Genomic DNA, 19,683 nt, shown 5'->3' on the forward strand with positions numbered 1-19,683 from the left:
GGGCTTGGTTAGGTTTGGGATTGAGCAAACATCTAGCAGGTTCTATCTATGGGACAGGGCGGTGCTAGGAGTTTTCACAGACATTTCCTCATCTCCTATCCGAATGGCCCCTGCTGGTTCATGCTCATTTCCTAGAAAGAAACTGAGTCACCGAGAGTTCTAAAGGCACCTAACCAATAATGGTGCTGATAAATGTAGCTTCCTCCAGCTACCTCCAGCTGACTACTTCTGGTCAGGTGGCTCTGACGTCTCTTTCTTGTTCCACTGTGAAAATGGCTGAGGGGTAAGATCGTGAGGTCCTTAGGCCTCAGAGGAAGTATTCTGAGAGCAGATGACAGAAGTTGCCAGTCAGAACCCCCCCCCTCCCCCCCGGGCCCGTGTCAGTACTGAGTTCCGCCCAGGAACCCTTAGCCAATCTGGTTTTCCCAAATCTGAAGGGCCAGAGGCAACCATGTGCCACTGGGGTGCAATGGCCCTTAGGCAGGGTCAAGGTAGGTGAACCTTGGCCAGTTCCTGTTTGAAACCAGAAGCACAAAGAGGAAGTGGCCGAGGCCGATTCACAGGAGAATTTTCTCCTTCTTTCAATTTTCCTTTAAACATTTTTACTGAGATAGCTTGCATGCCCTAAAATTTACCCTTCCAAAGAACACAATTCAGCATTGTGTGAACTCCTCTGTAAACCTGGCTGTCTTCGAACTCAGAAATCCACCTGCCTCTGTCTCCTGAATGCTGGGATTAAAGACGTGTCACCAAGCCCGGCTTTTAAGTTTTTATTTATTTATTTATTTATTTATTTATTTATTTATTTATTTATTTATTTTTGAGACTATGTAAGCCTTCACTGCACTGCAACTTGATATATAGGCCAGACTGGCCATGAACTCAACAAAGATCAGCCTGCCTCTGCTGGTGGAGTGCTGGGACTAAAGGCTCAGGACACCAGGCCTTGCCCTCTACATGTAGTGCTGAACACGTAGTGCTCATTTAATACATGGCACTACCTTGGCTAGTATTCTGTATTTTTCCTTTCACTGACATCATCCACATTGCCGTGAGTCTGTCTGGTCATTCCTGACAATAGCTGTGGGGTTTGCTGCTACCACACTTTACATATCTACCCCCCTGTGAGGATGAATACATGTTGGTCCCAGCTCTCTGCTACTGCCCAGAGACCTGCAGTGGCCGTGCAAGTAGGTGTCTGTTTCAGGACCAGGCGGGAACATCTAGAACACACATCCAGGAGTGGATTGCTATCTCCGAGAATGTGTGGTTACCCCTGTTGATGTTGTGAGAAGTCTTTCTCTTCCTGGTGGACGAGACAGAACTGTTCCCACAAATTCGCCACCCAGAAACAGCAGCCAGGACACACTTTCTGTGCAGGTCTGCACACCTGAGTCTCCTTGATGATGTACACCTGGCTACTGAAGAGCAGTTCTAGTTCTGTTTGTCTCTCTGTCCGTCTGTCCCCCCATCCGTCGGCCCCCCCACCCCCCACAGAGGTGAAAAGGGGCACATGGGCCATAGTACATGTGTGGAGGTTAAAGGCCAGCTCTGTGAATCATCGCTTCCTCCATTAGTTACTATGTGAATTCCAGGCATGGAACTCAGGTCACCCAGCCCAGGTCCATCTTCCACTTCAACTCTCACTAATGTCCCTTAAATGTACTAGCCCTATTAAGTGAGGTTATTCTTTATACCTCATAGATTAGAGTTTTCAAGGAAACTACTCCTCCGAGAACTTGTGTTTCGGGGGTGCAATGACCTGTGATCCTGCTTGTGTTTTGTAACTGGGGAGAATTCACAGGGAGGAATAGTTCTGGAGACCTCTGGGGACACTTGGAATACCAGGGAAATGGGATCTGTTGGGATTTTTGTTTTTTAAGATTTATTTTATGTATCTATGTATGAGTGCTCTATCTGCATACATACTACCTGCAGGTCGGAAGAAGACATCAGATTTCATTACAGATGGTTGTGAGCCACCATGTGGTTGCTGGGGATCGAACTTGGGCTGGAAGAGCAGACAGTGCTCTTAGCTGCTGAGCCATCTCTCCAGCCCCTGATGGCAATCTTAACCTATGAGGGCTGTTCGTTTCCCAGATAGACTCAAAACATCCTGTGTAGAAGACTCTTGTGAGAGAACTCCTAAGTTTGGGGATGTTGGTCATTCAGGCAAAGCTGAGAGCCATGTGGGCTCCTTAGGGATTTCACTCAGGCAGTGGTGGTGCACGCCTTTTATCCCGGTACTGGGGAGACTAAGGCAGGCAGATCTTTTTGAGTCTGAGCCTTGTCTACAAAGCCAGTTCCAGGCAGCCAGGTCTACACAAAAAGAAACTATGTCCCAAACAAAACAAAAGATTCCACTCAGCTACAATGTATCCCTCCACCCCATAAAGCCACTTTAAAGGCAGAGGGGTGTCTGAAAAAAGTCTTAGGCAAAGAATCCATTTATGTGTAATATGAATCGCTTTGTCCTCATTTTGGTTTCATGAGTTTGCTTTTCTCATAATAGGCTTATGAATGTGAAAGCAATAACCCTGCTTGACAGACCACAGCCCTAAGTGAACAGTCGGTCACCAGCAATGTCACCAGAAGCCTGCTGGCAGCTGGGATGGGAAATAGTAGCTGTGGTGCCCAGGGCTCTCCCAAGCTGCTGCCATTTCTTTCCTTTCAAAGTTTCTGGTTTTCTAGAGGCTTCTGTGGCCCTCTTACTCAGAAGTGTTTAGGCAAAGAAGGGAACCCTGATTTCACAACCCTGAGCTTCGTTTGCATGTGTGCTCACATAAACGCTGAGAAGGAAGATTGAGAGATGGTATTTTCAGAGTCCCCAGGACCCTGAACCTATATTTCTTGTCAGCACTTCGCTTCCTAGCAGCATCATGGATGATGGCCAATGGGTCATCAGACACAATTGTGAGCATACGAAAGGTGGGTTTTGTGACCAGCAGAGGCCCAGGACTATAGAGCTGAAGTAAGCTTGTCAGTTCCCTCTCTGCTGGAAACTGAGGGGCAGCAGCAGCTGGAGATCAATGTCCAGGTAGGAACAGGAAGTGACTCAGAGTGGTGTGAGGCAGAGGACCTGGAGCTGCTACAGACGCTCTTTTCTGGCTCACCCTTCAATTCTACTGAGGGAGGGCCTATGATGTCCCCTCAAAGGGGTCAGAATGTGTACAGCAGGAGACATCTGGGAAACTGTATAGCATAACCATAACTAATAATGCCCTTTTCTGGTCTGGCTACTCCCCATGCTAAGACTGTATGAGCCAATTAAACATGTGACCAGCCAGTTAAGCTGGTTGTATGGAGTTTGCTGTTTTCCTCTAGAGCCTAAGTCTTCTAGATCTTGAAGGTGGGAACTCTAGAACCTGAAGAGAATGAAGACTGGATTCCTGTCTGCTAAGGCCCTGTCTCAACCCTGCAGGAGAGTCCATGATCTGTGATTGTATTAATGTTTGCAAGAGCCAGTTCCAACTAGAACAGATGAGCTAGTTATCCTAGGCAAAAATATAGCGCGGTTGTCTCATTTTTCCCCCAAGACATGTTTTTTTGTTTCTTTGTTTTTTTTTTTTTTTTTTTTGGTGTGTAGTCCTGGCTGTCCTGGGACTATACTTTGTGTAGACCAGGCTAGCCTCGAACTCTGAGATGTCTTCCTCTGCCCCCCAGGTGCTGGGAGCACAGCTTGGCTTTGTAAACCCGATCCCCCAGCAATTTCAGTCTTGACGGTAAGTCTGATTCTTGCATACAAGATCCTAGAGCCACACTTGTCTTACCTGCACCAGCCCCAGCCTACCCTTCCTTCATCCTAAGAGGAATCCAACAACTTACCCTTCTCACATGGAGGAGAGATTTAAAGAACAATGTTTAGCAGGTAGGTCCAAGCTGTCCCCTCAGGAGTAACTTCCAGTCCTAGGAAGTGTTTGCCTACTGGGCTTGAAACTGGGGGAAGAAAGTCAGTAGATACAGCTGCTGACTGGACTTAACCAAGCTCCTGAGGGATACACGTGGCACCCGCTGATCAGGGGGAACTCAGATTCGTGACATCTTTCCATAGGTCTCTCCATGGGATACTCAAGCTGACCTTTCTTGACAGATGTGTGGAATAAGAAAGATAGAGCTGAGACCAGCACCTACTTTTGTGCCGACCCATCTTTCTGAGAGGGTTTAACCCTCAGTGCCACAAAACCCATCCCTGAGCTGCAAACTGATTGTCCCAGCTAATTTGAGACTTAGAGTTCCAGAAGAGAGTAATGATTAGGTTTGCAATGGGGAAGTTCCTTTCCTCGTTAGGTCTTTCTCCTTAGACAGGATATTTCTACGTAGCCCTGGCTGTCCGCTGTCCAGAGGCGTGCTATGTAGGCCAGGCCAGAACTCTATTTCTGCCTCCAAGGTGTTGCAATTAAAGGCATGTGCCACTACATGAACTTGAGCTTGAAGGGTCTTTTAGTCTCAAGCCCAGGCAGGCTTTAAAGCTGAACAATCAGGTTCCTATTCTCTAGTTCCCCAGCATGCTGGTGACTCTTCTACAGCCAACCAGAGCTGAGAATGTGGTCACAGGTTCGGGGGAGGGTGTCCAAGCTCTTGGGTGTGGAGAAGGGTGTCCAAGCTCTTGGGTGTGGAGAAGGGTGTCCAAGCTCTTGGGTGTAGGAGAGGTGTCCAAGCTCAAGTCACTCCACCCAATTCTACCTGCTTCCATGTGATTGCTGTATGTTGTAATCCAGCCCCAGTCACACTTGGTAAGAGTGAGGCCACTAGGAAATTTATGCAGAAAGCCAGGCCCCAGGGACCACATTTAGGAAGCAGTGAGATCAGTTGATCACCAGCCTTAGTGATCACCAACTGGAACTTGATCTTCTACCTTTATAATGGGACAGAAGAGGCTCCAAAGTGCTTAAGGTTCTGCCTGTTCAGTGCCTTGTCTGCTCCACGACACTGTTCTGACCTCTCTTCAGGCAGATGTGCTTTACTTGAAACCATTTCAACTGTAATTCTATTGCCTCTTTTCCACCAGCAATGCACAACTTTCCCCTCTCACATTTCTCTGCCCTCTCCAAGAACCACGGCCATGCATTCTGCTCCTTTACCAAGGCAGGCAGTGAACTTGATCTACTCAGACTTCCCTGTTGGTTTTTATGGTTTAGCCTTTTTTTGGATCTCTCTCCTCTCTAACCCTCCCCCACCTCAATCAACCCTGTGCATGCGCGCGCACTCGTGTACACACACTTCTTTGGCACATGCATCACTTTTCCATGGCTTGCCCCTTTCCAGGTTCTCGTAGGTTTGGCCCAACACCAGGTCCAAGAACTTGACCTAAGAAGCCCAGAGAGCTTGGGTGTCCCACCTCTTAAGGCCTAGGTCTTTTTCCAGTATTATATTAAGATTTTAGTTTAATAAAAATTGCCACCCCTTCTCTTAACCTTTATAAGCTTGTTGTGAGCAAGAATCTAAGAGGTCTCTATCAGCCATGTCTGGCTTTTACGCTTCCAGCCCATAGGAATGGCTCTACAAGTGTCAGAGGTCTAAGAGGTCTCTCCAAAGGCTCCAAAGTAAGCTTTATGATATCCACGACAATAGGAAATTGGTTATAGGATGAGACTTGCTGTCAAGCAGCATTCTTTCTCTGGAGGATGTTCACTACCCATATTCCTTGATGGGCTGCCGTCCAAAAAGCCTTCTAGTGGTGTGCACATGGATGTCAAGAAGTACAAGAACCAAGAGAGGTGCAAATGACAGCTTATATCATGTCACCCTCAGATATGTGCTTTACCGTACATCATGTTGTTTTACGTATGCACACACATATAGATCCTATGTTGGTTGGTTCTCTTATACACACACACACTGAGGAGCGTCAGTCTCTGACTAGTTAGTTGTATATTTTGCCAAATATCTTGGCTCACGGACCAACTCTGTTGGGTACTACAGAGATGTCTCAAGAATGATAATGTCTGAGTAGAATTTAGAGAGCCCTCTGATCCAAGCTTCTAGAACAGAAGGAGCCACATTTCAGAGTTGAAGGACCTATTTGACAGTACCCAAGAGTTTGGGGGAATTGCCTGAACCATGTTCTTCACTTAGAACCAATGTAGACTATACTTCTTATTTAAGTTCAGTGTTATTTCCACTCCCAGGCCTCTTAGAGAGATAGGAAAATAACATTATTATTTAAGGTGGTGTTTTGGAGTGCTCAGAAACACTGGAGCACACTGATTCTGAGACCCCGAGAGGACAAGGTAGGGGCTAAAGAGGTTGTTCACCAGTTAAAAGTGCATACTACTTACGAGGTGACTCATAACCTATAAACTCAACTTCTAGGGGGATCTGATGCCTCTGCCTCAGTGGGCATCCTCACATGCACACACTCATACACATAATGAAAACAACAAGAAGTGACATAAAAAGACAGGGGCAAGCCTCCAATAGTCACTAAGTGTGGAACGGTTTGTACAAGTCTGTTACTCTGAAATTCTGCCAACGGCCACCATACATGCCATGATTATTAATTACGCTAGTAATTGTTCTGATTTTCAGTGCTGGATATTAAATCCAGCACTGCTTGGGACATAGCAGGCAAGTACTATACCACTGAGTCCCATCCCCTGACTAGCATTTGCCAGCATATGGATCAAGGAAGCTGTTGATACTACTGAATACTCAATTTCTTTCATTGCAAAGTCCTTCGAATCTTCTAAGCCACCAGATGTCTTCCTTTTCAATTCTCCTAGACAACACAACTTCCCTTCTGTCCAAGGACTCTGTGGGCAGCTGGGCATCTTGGTATTTGTCTTTCCCTAGCTTTGGTGGAGCACTGACAGGCAGATAAAGGGAAAGGAAGCCAGCGTTCTGTACTTCTGCTGGAATAGCCCATGAGCTCAGCAAGGAGTCATTTCCCAACTCAGGCCTTTTGAAATGCTAGATAACGACTTCCTCACGGAGAGACAGTCTCCACAGAACCCTGCTACACACTGTGAACTCAACCGAGGGATCCTCCTGTTTGCACACTACATAGGTCTCTTCCCCAGTCTCTTTGCCTCTGAGTTTCCACCCTGAAGAAGCATACCTGCTAGTAATAAAACACAACTAGAGCCCCGATGGGTCAGATTATCATTTATACTGTCAGAAGCAGTGGATCTTTGAAGACAACAAAAATAACTTTGTTTATCCAAACTCATGTTATTTTATTCTAGTATTAATGCCGAAGGACAAATGACTATTCTATCTGGAATAACTAGAGAGACCCACACAGCTTGCCAAAGACTAGAGCTGGGTGTGATGGAGTGTGTGTGTGTCCACCTGCAATTCCAGTACCCTGGCTGAAACAGGATCATAGGCTAACTAGTGAAATCCTGTCCTTAAAAAAAGAGGGGAGGGGAGAACGGTGACTTGCATTTGGAAGCTTAGCTCTCAGGAGGCTGAGACAGAAGAATTGTCAGTTTGAGACTAGCCTGGGCTGTACTATGAGACTGTGATTTTTTGCCCTGCCAGTAGGGACAGGCTCAGAAGTGTGTCTACACCTTGGTGTTTCTCCCATGGCCTACTACGTGGTTGTACTCAGGCTGAAGGCCTGGGGAAGAAGGCCTAGTGGACACAGCCTCCCCTACCTTTCCTTTTATTGTCAGATAGGACCTTTGTCCCAATAGTCAGAAGTGACATGACCACTGTCAGACATGGAACTTGTCTTCTAGTCTTCAGTATGGCTTTAAATGGAGTTTCCAACCGGGCAGGAATTAAAACAGCAAAGAAATGAAGGAAAAGGGTGTTTAAGCAACCAAGTCTTCCCAGAGAAGAGAAGAGGAAGCCAGGGAGAAGTGATTAATAGGTTTATTTGCATATACACAGAGAAGAGTCAGCATTGTTGGGTAAGAAGAGGCAGGGCTGTGAGGAGGTAAGGCTTCAGCAGAGGAAGGCACCTTGACAGACAACACGAGACTCCTATTAAATCAGCACAGTTGCAAACTTCATTTGCCTCAAGCCAACAGCTTGTTGAACTCATATATTGGTTAAGAATCATTTACAAAACCAGGAGCGAAACAATGGGAAGAGCAACAGTCTCATATCCCTGGACCTGCCACTCAAAGCATTATGTACAGGGTGCAGGAACAAAATCCATCTGATCAGTGCCCTCCTGCTAGGTAAAACACCCATTCCGGAGGAACTTGGTGATTAAATATGTCTTCAGCATGGGAGGCCTGGCTTATGCAATGGTTTAGGCAAAGGGGCCTTTGAAGTAGTTCTGGTCAGGCTTCCAATACCAGGACCACACAACACAAGATCTCTGAAAGTGAGTGTGGAAGGGCTAAAAGAAGCATCCCTTTCTGTCCTGCTCTGGCAGTTATTTTAGGGCCCATCTCCTGACAACCCAAACCTATGGTGCTGGAAGTCTCTCCCCAGGATGGAAAGCATCTCGAAAAGGATGACCCTTTTTGGCGTCTAAAGTTACAAACTAAATGACCCCTGACTTTTGAATGTTTTTGAATACCCAAATGAGATAACATTTAGCGATAAAGACCCCACTTGTCATTTGGAAACTAATTATTAATAGCTAGCTAATTTTGCTTTCTTTTTCCTTTAGGAAGATAATGTGAATCTGATTAGAGTAAAAGAGAATAGAAGAACCAGGTAAGCTGACTAAGGGGAAGAGAGACACACACTGAGTGGTTATAACTTTTTTTTTGTATATAAAGGATTAAAAAATTCCAATTTAATAATTTTGAAAAAGCAAATGTAAAATGACTTGGACTTATAAAACCAGAATTTACAATTATCTGTGAATAGTCAAAAGATAAATCATAGAACCATTTTGATTACAAATCTAAAGTAATTCTAACGTTGGTTACAGAGTCACTGTCCCGCTCCCCAGGAAGAGTTCAGCTGCTGACTGCACCCCCTACTCAGGCGCCTTCCTCTCCTTCCCAAATCTTGCTTCTACACTTCAACCACACCACAAATTCTAGGCACATCTGCGAAGCTCAGAAAGATGACATATATCCCCCTCGCTCTTACCAACTGCCTTCCTTTATAAGGACCCTGGCTGGCACTGAGCACCATCCATTCTTCCGCCTCCACAGATGGTCTTCTCTTGGCTCCATTCCAGCAGGACAGGTCCTCCTCAAAAAGGAACGCTGGGTCAGTGAGGCCACAGCTGCCTTGTGCTAAGCCCTCCCTATGCCAGTTCCAGCCAAGCTCCAGCTGTTTAGCACCTCTGCATTCAAAGTTCCACTGTTCTTTCTTCCTCTTGCTTTTAACATCTACACCAGACATCTGAGCATCTTTAGGTCTTCCTGTCTTGCACAACCCTTTCTTGACAACTCAGGGACTACAATCACCACTACACACTGGAAATGTGATATTTTCTTCTCTCCACTGTTACCTACTTCAACAGAACAGAATGTCTTCTGGGAGTCAGGACACAGACCAGAGACTTGTCTCTCCATACTCTCTGTCTCCTAACAGACGTTACTACTCTGCAAAGTTCAGGTGGAACCCACAGCCTCTGACAACTCCACTCCTGAGAGAAGGTGCCAGCCCCCATTTCTAACTGATAGATTGGCACTGGATTAGAATACAGTACCACATTCTGCTCTTCACTACAACTCATTAGCATTCTTCTACCAGCCATTTTATTAGAGGGAGGGGTCCTTTCTTCTTTCAGTATGTCTGGACTCCATTACCTGGAGCCAAGGAAGCACCTGCTGGCCTTGAGTGCCTCTGAGGAACCCAGCACCTAAATGGTTAAAGTGTGTAGTCCACTAGTCATTGTACGGCACCTCACAGCATGTATTGTAGTTCTGCCCCTTCTGCACACAGACACTATCAGGATCTGAGCCCTAGCAACAACAATGTTCCACTTAGAGCCACAGTAAATGCTCAGTGATATGTTAGCTGGAGAAAACATGGAACATTTAAGAAAGGAGCCATGTTTTCCTCTTCAGCACAGCCAATGAGCTGAAGGAAGGTCTCTTTCCATTTGCATCTCCTTTCTGCTAGCATAAATCTACAACTCAATGCAGCACAATCTGATCTAAGAGACTGTCTTGGTTAGGACCAGGACACCACGTCATATGAACAATGAACAGGTGTGACAGCAAAAGCTACAGATTCACAGGTCTTTGCTGATGGACAGTTAAAAGAAAGGTCTCCTAAGACAACAAGCCCACGTGTGCCAGTGGGCACACACACACAGAACAAGCCGAATGTCCCAAGACGGGTTCACTGTTACAACCTGCACAGGAATGCTATGCTACATCTCACTAGAGAAGAGCCACAGGCAGTGCTCTGCAGAGCACACGGCCATGCTGGCTAGACATTCCAACCCACTGGTGAGTGGCTAACAGAAGGAGCAGCAGCAGACACGTTTCAGGCCCTGTTTTTTATGTGCCTTTAATACTTATTCCTTTCCTCTGTGTTCACTAAACAAGAAAAATTATTTTGTAAGGCTACTTTTTGTAGCTTTTGTTTTCCCTTTGTATTTATCATGTTTTTAATTTCTTCTCTGAGGAGGAATTCTCTGAATCTGTGTCTTCAAATTCAATTCGGTGCCTTTTGAGGCCACTTTGGCCATGAATAACCTTGATGTTGTCCATGGCTGAGGGATCAGTGGGGTCCTCTCTCACTCCAGCAGTTGGGGTCTCACAGGCCATTTCAGACCCACAACAATCTTTGTGTAGAAGTGTCCCTGTCAGGGATGGGCTATCATGGTCAGTGTCTAGGTGTCCTGGGGAAGAGCAAGCCACTGTCTCCAGCTCCCCAGAGTTCTGCCCATTGTTGTGGGGGTGAGGGGGTCTGGGGTGCAAGCATCCATTGTTGTGGTTGGCACAGATGGTGTCAAGGCTCCTCTCCTCACTGTCATCAGACTGGGTCCTGGGACAGTTGCCAGATGCACTGTTGAGAGTGGAGCCCGATGCCTTGGGGACAGGAGGTGAGGGTGGCTCCTCAGCTCGACTGCTCAGGGCCTTGCTCAGAGCCTTTCCATTGAGCGTCTTAGTTTCAAAAGAGTGTTCTAGAGAACCACTGTTGTTAGTGTCCTGGGAGGTGCCCTCTGGCACCTCTGCCCAAGGATGGCTACTGTGCTCATGGCCTGCACCGCTGTGGGGATTTCTGGTAGAAGTCCCTTCTTTACAAGCATCATTGCTGCAGCCTTCAGGAGGCAGGTCCTGGTTCCTCTGGGTTGTGGCTGTTAGACAGGCTTCCTTACTGGAAGAAGGGGTTGGGTTGTCTTTGTGGCTGGTTCCTGCTCTTCCTTCATCTGCCTCCTCTGTCACTGAGGAGGTTTCCCCATCTTTGTTATTTGAGTAAGAGATATAGGAGTAGCGGAGCCATTTGTAAGCTTTATAAATCTTACGCTCAACTGATTCCATGTTGGCAGCTGGTGGTGCCCGGTTTGGCTGAATATCCGGAGTGGAAGTGCTCCGCTCAGGAGAGGAGTTTGGGGAGGAGGAGAGGTCATCTACCTTGATCTGTGGGTAGTCATAATTGTCCTCTCCAATGTAGGTGTTGGTGGACTTGACTGGAGCATTGGGCCGCTCTTCCCGGGCTGTCTTTTGTCGCCTCCGCATGGCGTTTCGCTGCCGGGTGGTGGCTCGGCGCTGGTTCAGTTCCTCTTCATCCTCAGAGCTGGTGGAGCTGCTGGAACTGCTAGATCCATCCTCAGGGCTGGGTGACCGTGGCCGAGGAAAGAGATCTGTGTCCAGTTCAGCCTCACAAACATTCTCTTCAGAATCAGACTCATTGGACAGGGCCAGGAGGCGTTTGTCCTGGTAGCGCCTCAGAGCAGATAGGCGCTGCTGTCGAGAGGCCGTATCCTCACATGTTGGTGTTGCTGGGGTTGACACCACTGCATTTGTGGTGGTGACACGCAGGGGCCCCAGGTGGAAGGCATTATCAGGAGACTCATCTACTGTGGGAGGTGGGGAGCGGGGCAGTGAGGCTGAGGATTCTGAGTCAGTGTAGCCGGAGCGCTCACTGACCCCCGCATGCAGTTGAAGGATGGTACTCTCGCTGAGGTCACTGTCTGAGTCTGAGCTCCAGCCCTCAATTTCACGGCGCACCAAGGAGTCAAAGAAAGCCATCATTCGGGGGTCTTCCTGGACCGACTGGTTAGCATAGTCGTGGGACAGGCCACTCCCACTGTTCAGTACAAGGCTGATGTACTCCTCATGGGTGTAGAGGCAGCGGGAGTCATCTTCAATCCGACCATCAAGGTCTCCTGTACATCCTGGCTGCTTGTATGGGCTCCAGATCTACACGGAAGATGAAAAACAAAGCAACCAGGATTGAATGAGAAGTCTTAGTAGCTGGCCATGATAAAGACCACTGAAGAGCCCCCCCACCCATCACGGTCATTTTAAAGTCACAACGCAACTTAAAAACATTTTCTTTACAATTAAAAAAGTGCACTCTTGTAATACTAGCATTTGAGAGGCAAAGAAAAGAGGCCACAGGACAACCTGAGCTATATAGCCAGAACCTGCCTAAAACCAAACTAAAACCAAACTTTTTTTTTCTTTCCAGGCAACGTTTTACTTCATGAGTTTGTCACCCCCTCATTGGTTCACTAGTCCCAGGAAGAGAAAGGACTTATCTACCCAAAATAATGTAATTAATAGGGATGTGGATCAGGTTTGGTACATCTTTTAACCAGCCGAACTGAGTCTTTTATAAACTGCCAATTTGGCTCAACAAACTGCATTACCTGATCCCATGTTTGTGGGATGGTGGTAGAGACATGTAGCTTAAAACCAAACACTTTAGTAGACTGGCTCTTATAAAATATATATCAAAAGTGCAGCTTTCAAAGGTCAGCAAAAGCAGTTTAGAGCACAGAATTAGACTTGGATCCAGAGACTTAAGGATGTCTTTAGGCAAAGGACACCCATATATTGTCTCTTCACCCCTAAGTTTTCTGTCAGTACATTGGAAATTATAACCTTAACCTAAGAGGATGGGTGGAAGATGACTTGAATATTAGGCAATGTAATTTCTAAAATTTCAGAAGATTGAAGCTATTCACAGAAAAGAATTTTTTCCAGAGTGAAAATATTCCTTGCCAGGCATGGTAGCATACTTCAGAGGCAGAGGCAGGTTTCTGTAAGTTGAAGGCCAGTCTACACAACTAAGCTCCAGGGCTACATTGTGAGACCCTGCCTAAAAAACCAAAAACCCAACCAACCAACCAAACACACACCCTACAAAAAATTTCAGCCTATAGCCCCACTTCTTCCAAACAACAATATTCTATTTTTAGCCAATGAGAATTACTCACTGATGCTTGACAAGAATAGACAACTGCCTACACTACATTTCCCTCTTGGACGTACAGGCCTCAGTTACCCAGGAAACTGGGTTCTCTTAACCAGAGAGTTAGTTGCTGGCTTGCTTCAAGGGTAATTCTCCTAGCTTCAGGAAGAGATGAAACACACTGTCCCTGGAGGAGTGATCATAACTCCATCCTTTACCAGGTCTCTCCCTCATAGTTAAGGATGTACACTCACAGTTGAGCAAAACTAAAGTTTTAAACTCAGGTGTTTTCACCCAAAACCTGAGCTGTACAGTGGTGTGTTAACTTATGCAAAATCAAGTTCAAGGTAATTAAACTATTGATACAAATGAGAAAAATCAACTCTGCCTGACAGCTAGACAGGTCCACAGAACAGCACTGAGAAATTCAGTAATGCCAGCCCATAGCCATGGCACCTCAATGAAATTCCAGTCATTTTCTTGCCTGACAGGATGGTGCCTATCTTTAGATGGCATCGAACTCAGAGGAAAGTGCCCATCCTTCCCCATCCACTTTCTCCAAAGCACACTAAGAACAAATTCATCTCCTAGGAAAAGTCCAACCTACTACCCCTGCTGGACCTTTCTTGGCTACTGCTGAGAGGAGGTCTTTGAGAAGATTTCCAGATTACAGGAGGCTGATGACACCTAAGGCTAGCTACTCCTCCTCAACATCAGCATCCCAGATGTACTCTTCTCTGTTACCTTTCCATATCCAGGACAGGGTTCACCCGGGAGCCCCATTAAGGGACTATGACTCATTAAGTCACAAGGTCAAGGGGGTCAGTAAAGGTGAGGTATGTTAATAATAGCATAAGCGTAGAGTAAGTAGCAAAAAGCAAAGGTTTGGTTTGAGGGACAGTTATATTCTTTGTGACAGCCAATGCTTGGAAAATCTTAGGCAGCACAAGGCTCAAGATATAGACAACCATCTCTGCAAACACATTCTGAGGATGTAAGAGTTTGATAACCTAGGAAGAGAGCTGACCTTAGGATGCTTTTTCAGGTCTCATTCTTAATTCTGAGCCAAGTGTTTCATTTTCCCAATTAAAAAAATAACAAAATGTTATTAGCCATATTACCTAATATGAAAACAAATATATTGTTCCTTCATAGAAATCCTCTCTGCTCACAGAAATGGCCTGACTACTTCCCAAGCCATTTTTTAAAACTAAATCTTTATTTTATGCATTTTAGTGTTTTGGAGGCCAGAAGAGGTAGTCAGGTGCCCTAAAACTAGAGTTACAAAAAGTTGTTAGGAGCAATCATGTGGGTACTGGGAATTGAACCCAGGTCCTTTGCAAGAATAGGCAGCACTCTGAATCACTGAGCCATCTCTCCAGCCCCCACATTTTCTCTTCAGAAATGAAAATCAACTTTAAAGGTCAGTTTTATCCTGGCTCTGAAAGGTGTCAGGTTAAGCTAACTGTATATTCCTAAAGCCTGGGGCAATAGAATAAGACTGGATTGGGAGGCAGGAGACTTGGGAGTATAGACTCCTAGATAAGTGGTGGCCCTGGGTGAGGTGAGGCTCCTCCATCCAAACGGTGAGTTAGATGAACCGTAATGTAGTCCTAAGACTCAGAGCAAAACAAAACTTCCCCTTGAAGTCAGTGTTTGTTGAGAGCAGTAAAGAGCAGCAGAACTCATGTCCCACCATTTCCTATAGTCCTAAGCAAATACCTTCGCCCTGGAAAGCTTCCACTTCACAACCACAGTTATGGGAATGATAGGCTGTAGCCAAGCATGAATGGGCATGCTGCTTTCTCTGAACCTGGTAGCCAGAAAGCTTTAAGACCAAAATGCTTTAGTTGGCCATCAGAATTATTGATTCCCCATCACCATGGTCAGAATCATTACAGACAATTGTAAAACTGTCTGTTTCTTTAGATCTAAGCCAACAATTCAAAAGTACATCAATGATGTAGGTTTAGGCAAGGGTAGTCATTTCAACAGAAAGTTGGAGCCAGCATTTATTTTCAACCTGGTCCTTCCCATTGCCTCTCCTGCATTTATTTTTCCTTTTCTTTTTCTTTTCTTTCTGAGACTGAGTCTGGCTGTGTAGCTCAGGCTGACCTGGGTCAGAGTCTAGCTGTGTAGCTTAGGCTGGCCTGGGAACGTGCTGTTTTCCTGCCTCACCAAACCCAACAATACTATGCCCAGCCAGGTGGCAAGTGGGGAAACGTGTGAGAAAGCAAAGCTGAGAGCCGCAGAGAAGCCTTTTGTGCTCTACTCTCACTGTGCACGCTCAAGGTCTTAAATGATCAAGTGTGCCTCTCTGTTCCTATGGGAACCTGGGAGCAGTGAGTTCCACAGCTCAGTCTGGATAACCTCACAGAGAAAACATTTTCTTCTCTTTCTTGAGAACTTGGCCAGTTTCCAATATATGACCTTTAGAGTTAAGACTTCAGTTGACTAAACAATATCTGAGGAGACTCAGCACAGAAGCATCCAAGTAGATGCCAAACAGGAATTTCTCTTCTAAAGGAGATGCCCAAGCAGAGAGCTCTCTGAAGAGCATGACGTCAACAGGCCTAGGAAGGGCATGTTTTACAGTGCCAACCTATTAATCATAGGCCAAAGGAGAGGGGAAGCAATGTGAAGGACAGGCTACTTCAATGGCTGTCTTAGTGAAGGACAACTGAGATGGTCCAGTCAGATGTTCGCTTCCTTTGCCAGCAAGGTGAGGGAGGTGAGATAAGGCTCCCTCCTGGCTTTCCATACACTAACCAGGTAACAACAATTTGTAACTTAAATGTCATTGTCTGCAAACATAAGGTACTGCAGAACACTCTGTCCCAAATGATGTATCTATAATCTCTCCCTTCTAAAGCTCAGGAATCACTGTGAAGATGGGGTGGGAACCTGTAAGAGGCGGAGGTGATGGAGAACCACTTTAGAACTGCTTCCTGGACACAGCAGGGCAACTGCACATGTGACCTCAGAGGCAAACGTAAGCCACACAAGACTCTAGCATGAATGGAACGGTGCTCACCAAGTCCCAACCCTAGCTGAGGAGCTAGGAGCAACTGATGGCTACTGGGGGAACACAGGAAGTTACACACCCCCCTTACCCCCACCCACCATAAACTAAGTGAGCTAAATGGGCTAAGAAAATACAAAGCACATAAAGTTGGGAGGGGATAGTGGTAAGGGAAATGAATTATAAGGGGTAGATTTGATCAAAATATACTATATGCATGTATAAAATAAACAATAAAAGAAAATAAATTTTGAGAATAAATTCTCAAAAAGTAAAAAAAGAAAAATCCTAAATCATTACAAATACACTCTTATTTTTCCTCTGAAAATTCTCTCAGGTTTTATTGTCATAAAAAAATATTGAAAAAGGACTGGAAAGATGGCTCAGTGGTTAAGAGCACTGACTGCTCTTCCATAGGTCCCGAGTTCAATTCCGAGCAACCACATAGTGGCTCACAATCATCTGTACTAGGATCTCTTCTGGTGTGTCTGAAGATAGCTACAGTGCACTCATATACATAAAATAAATAAAATCTTTACAAAAAAATTGAGGCATTTTAACTATTGTGGGAAGCATGATCTCTCCTTCCTTACTTAGTTATCACAGGTCCTAAAGAATTTATCATTTTATGGGGTCAGAAAGAACTCAGTGGTAAAGCACTTGCCTTGCACATGCAAGTCCCTGGTATAATTCCTAGTGCTTGGCGAGACAGAAAGAGAGGGAGGGAGAGGAAGAGGAAGGGAGGGAGAAATTGTCATTTCCCCAAACCTTTGTTTCCTTGGATATGGAAAAGAGCTGCCAGCGCCTAGACTGTGAGTGCCAACAGGTGCCTTCTATGGGAACAGGCCAAGCTGGCTCCGTGTGCCACACAAATACTCCTTTAGCCAGCAGGGTGAGTGTTCAGATGGCACGATTAGTAGTCATCCCTAAGTCACCTCAGTTGAGATAATTTAATCATGAATCTGACAACTACTCAGTTAAACCTGTGTGCTAAAGCAGGACAGCGAGTTAGACATAGGACACACAAGTTAACAGGAGAGGTGGTGGCTCTCCTAATCACATGGAAGTGGAGAGCAGAACTAGTCAAGATCAGAAGCCACTAAAATACAACCTGGAAAACAAATGTACGTTTCTGATAAAAATGAACCCATGTAAAAGTTTCATAAGTACACTGATTTATTAATAAACATAGTACAATGATTCCTAAAGAAAATAATTTTAAAAATCACTTAAAAACAAAAAACAAAACCAGACTCATAGTGTGTGGCTCTGCCTGGCCTGGAATCACTGAATAGCCTAAGCTAGCTTACACTCAGATCTGCTTGCCTCTGTGTCATGAGAGCTGGGGTTAAACACATGTACCCCACACTCCACCTACTGTTACAATATCAACTTCTAATATTTAGCTACCTTTGGGATAATGATTCTCCTCACCTCAGCTTTATGTCAGGTTTCCTGGAAATCATGGAGAATTTTGGTAGTTAAAATATTTAGATATAAATCCCTACACATTGTTCTAGCTTCTTTCAGCTATGAACTACGAACATTTCCCTAAAAGGATAGAAGGGGAAGTTGTCTCACCTTGATAATCTTTTCTACACCAGAAGAGCAGATCATGTAGGTGTGGGGGTTAAACCGAACCTGGTTAACGATGGACCGATGCCCTTTCAGCACCATGAAGGCTCCATTGACCACCCTGCCAATGCCACCTAGGAAGACAGAAACAAACAAAATTGAATGGTGCCAGGTTCCAGTCATGACATATAAAAACTCTGAACAGGGCTGAGCTTTTGTTCGATGATGACAGCACAATGCAGAATCTTTGGATACATTGCTGGGGAAAGAGGGACAGAGCACCCCTTAGCATGTCTCTTATAAAGAGCCTTTATTTAGCCTGTAAGCAATGCCCACACCCACCCACAGCAATTCCACTGTCAATGACCCAAAGCTACTTAAAACAAGTTTTTGGTCCCCATGCTTTAATACAAAAGTTGTACTAGAAAAAGCAATAGAGCAATAGATTGAATACTTGGGACAAGTCAGGCTGCTAAGCCGGGAGCTTGCACAACCAGGAACATGTGACAATTTAAATACACAAGATGTCTTTAATCAGTTTAACTCTCAATTTATACTAAGATGACATTAGAGGGAAGAAAATAGGATACTGCAGACTCCTTCCTTCACCCTTGGACATCGGGAGAACTGAAGACAAAGGAGATTTGGATCACAGTCAGAAGAAGGAAGGAGGAGTGAAACCTGGGCTCAGTGGGTAAAGCACTGCAGCCAGACTGACAACCATGCAGGAGTTGTCCTCTGACACCATTACGCCATGGCACACAATGAGTACCAGGGACCTAGAGTGTGTTGACAAGAGTAAAAATACTGTCATTAATGAACTTGGGCAACGGTATTATTACCTACACAGGACATACACACTGCATTCTGAACAAGGTCACTCTGAGTTGTCACACACAACTAAGTACAGCAAATAAGGCTGCATGAGGCATCCAGACACAAACCCAAGAGTAGTATTTGGCCAGTGGATTCTTCCTGCCTCTACCATGGCATTAAGGACCATTAAGTACGGTTTCTGTTCCATGTGTCTGTCTTACCCCACAAATACTTTGATCAAAGTATTTGATCAAGTTGCCTTTTCCCAACTAATTACTTTCTAGAAATTTTTTCACATTTGGCCTCCTGGATGAAGTAGGCTGGTGAGTCTGACCTGAGTCATGGGCTGCATGGATCAGGACAGGAGTGTAACCTGACATATCATGTCACAATGTCAAGTGCCTGAGAGTGGCACGGGAGGAGGAAAATATGTCTTAGGCCTAAGGAGAGAGGAATCCGTGAAAACGTAAGGGCATACAATAGGTGTCTAGATATAGGGCTCAAAGCTTCCTCAGGAGCATCTTTTAGTTTTAATTCTGCTGCTGTGACTTACAGGGTTTATTTTAGCTGACAATTTCACATTATAGTCCATCAATGGGGCAAGTACTGGAGCAGAACCTGAGACGGCTGGTCATAGCACACCCACAGTCAGGAGCAAGAGAACAAATACAGGTGGTGTTCAGCTAGGTTTCTACTCACACATAGTGCAGAGCCCAAACGGTGCCCACGGTCAGGCTGGGCTTTCTCACATCACTTATGGCTGTCCTAACAGTCTCTCTCCCAGCTGGATATGGCAGAGCACACTTTTCACTCCAGCACTTGGGAGGCAGAGGCAGCTGGATTTCTATGGGTTCAAGGCCAGCCTAATATACATAAGTTCCGGGACACCAAGGCCACAAAATGAGACCCAGTTTCAAAAAATCCAGAATAAAAACAATCTCCCAGAGCCATGCCCACAGGCCAGTGTCATCTAGACAATCCTTCACTGTGACTCTCCCCAGGTAATTCTAGGTTAAGGTAACAATGAAACCAACTAG

At 45.5% G+C, this 19,683-nt stretch overlaps 1 protein-coding gene across 2 annotated transcripts in view; it reads right to left on the bottom strand.

Annotated features, from left to right (window-relative positions):
- Positions 1–7,808: 7,808 nt before the first annotated feature.
- The window catches only part of DCAF5 (DDB1 and CUL4 associated factor 5), a 93,263-nt gene continuing 81,388 nt past the window's right edge, over positions 7,809–19,683 (bottom strand). For both annotated transcript variants that reach the window (XM_080932779.1, XM_080932778.1), the window contains exons 8-9: positions 17,837–17,964; positions 7,809–12,236 (exon numbers count right to left, since the gene is read on the bottom strand). In XM_080932779.1, the coding sequence (XP_080788905.1) occupies positions 10,470–12,236; positions 17,837–17,964 (1,895 nt within the window). In that variant the 3' untranslated portion in view covers positions 7,809–10,469. The remainder of the gene's footprint in view (positions 12,237–17,836; positions 17,965–19,683) is intronic.

This window comes from Micromys minutus (assembly GCF_963924665.1).
Source record: "Micromys minutus genome assembly, chromosome: 1".
Classification (NCBI taxonomy): domain Eukaryota; kingdom Metazoa; phylum Chordata; class Mammalia; order Rodentia; family Muridae; genus Micromys; species Micromys minutus.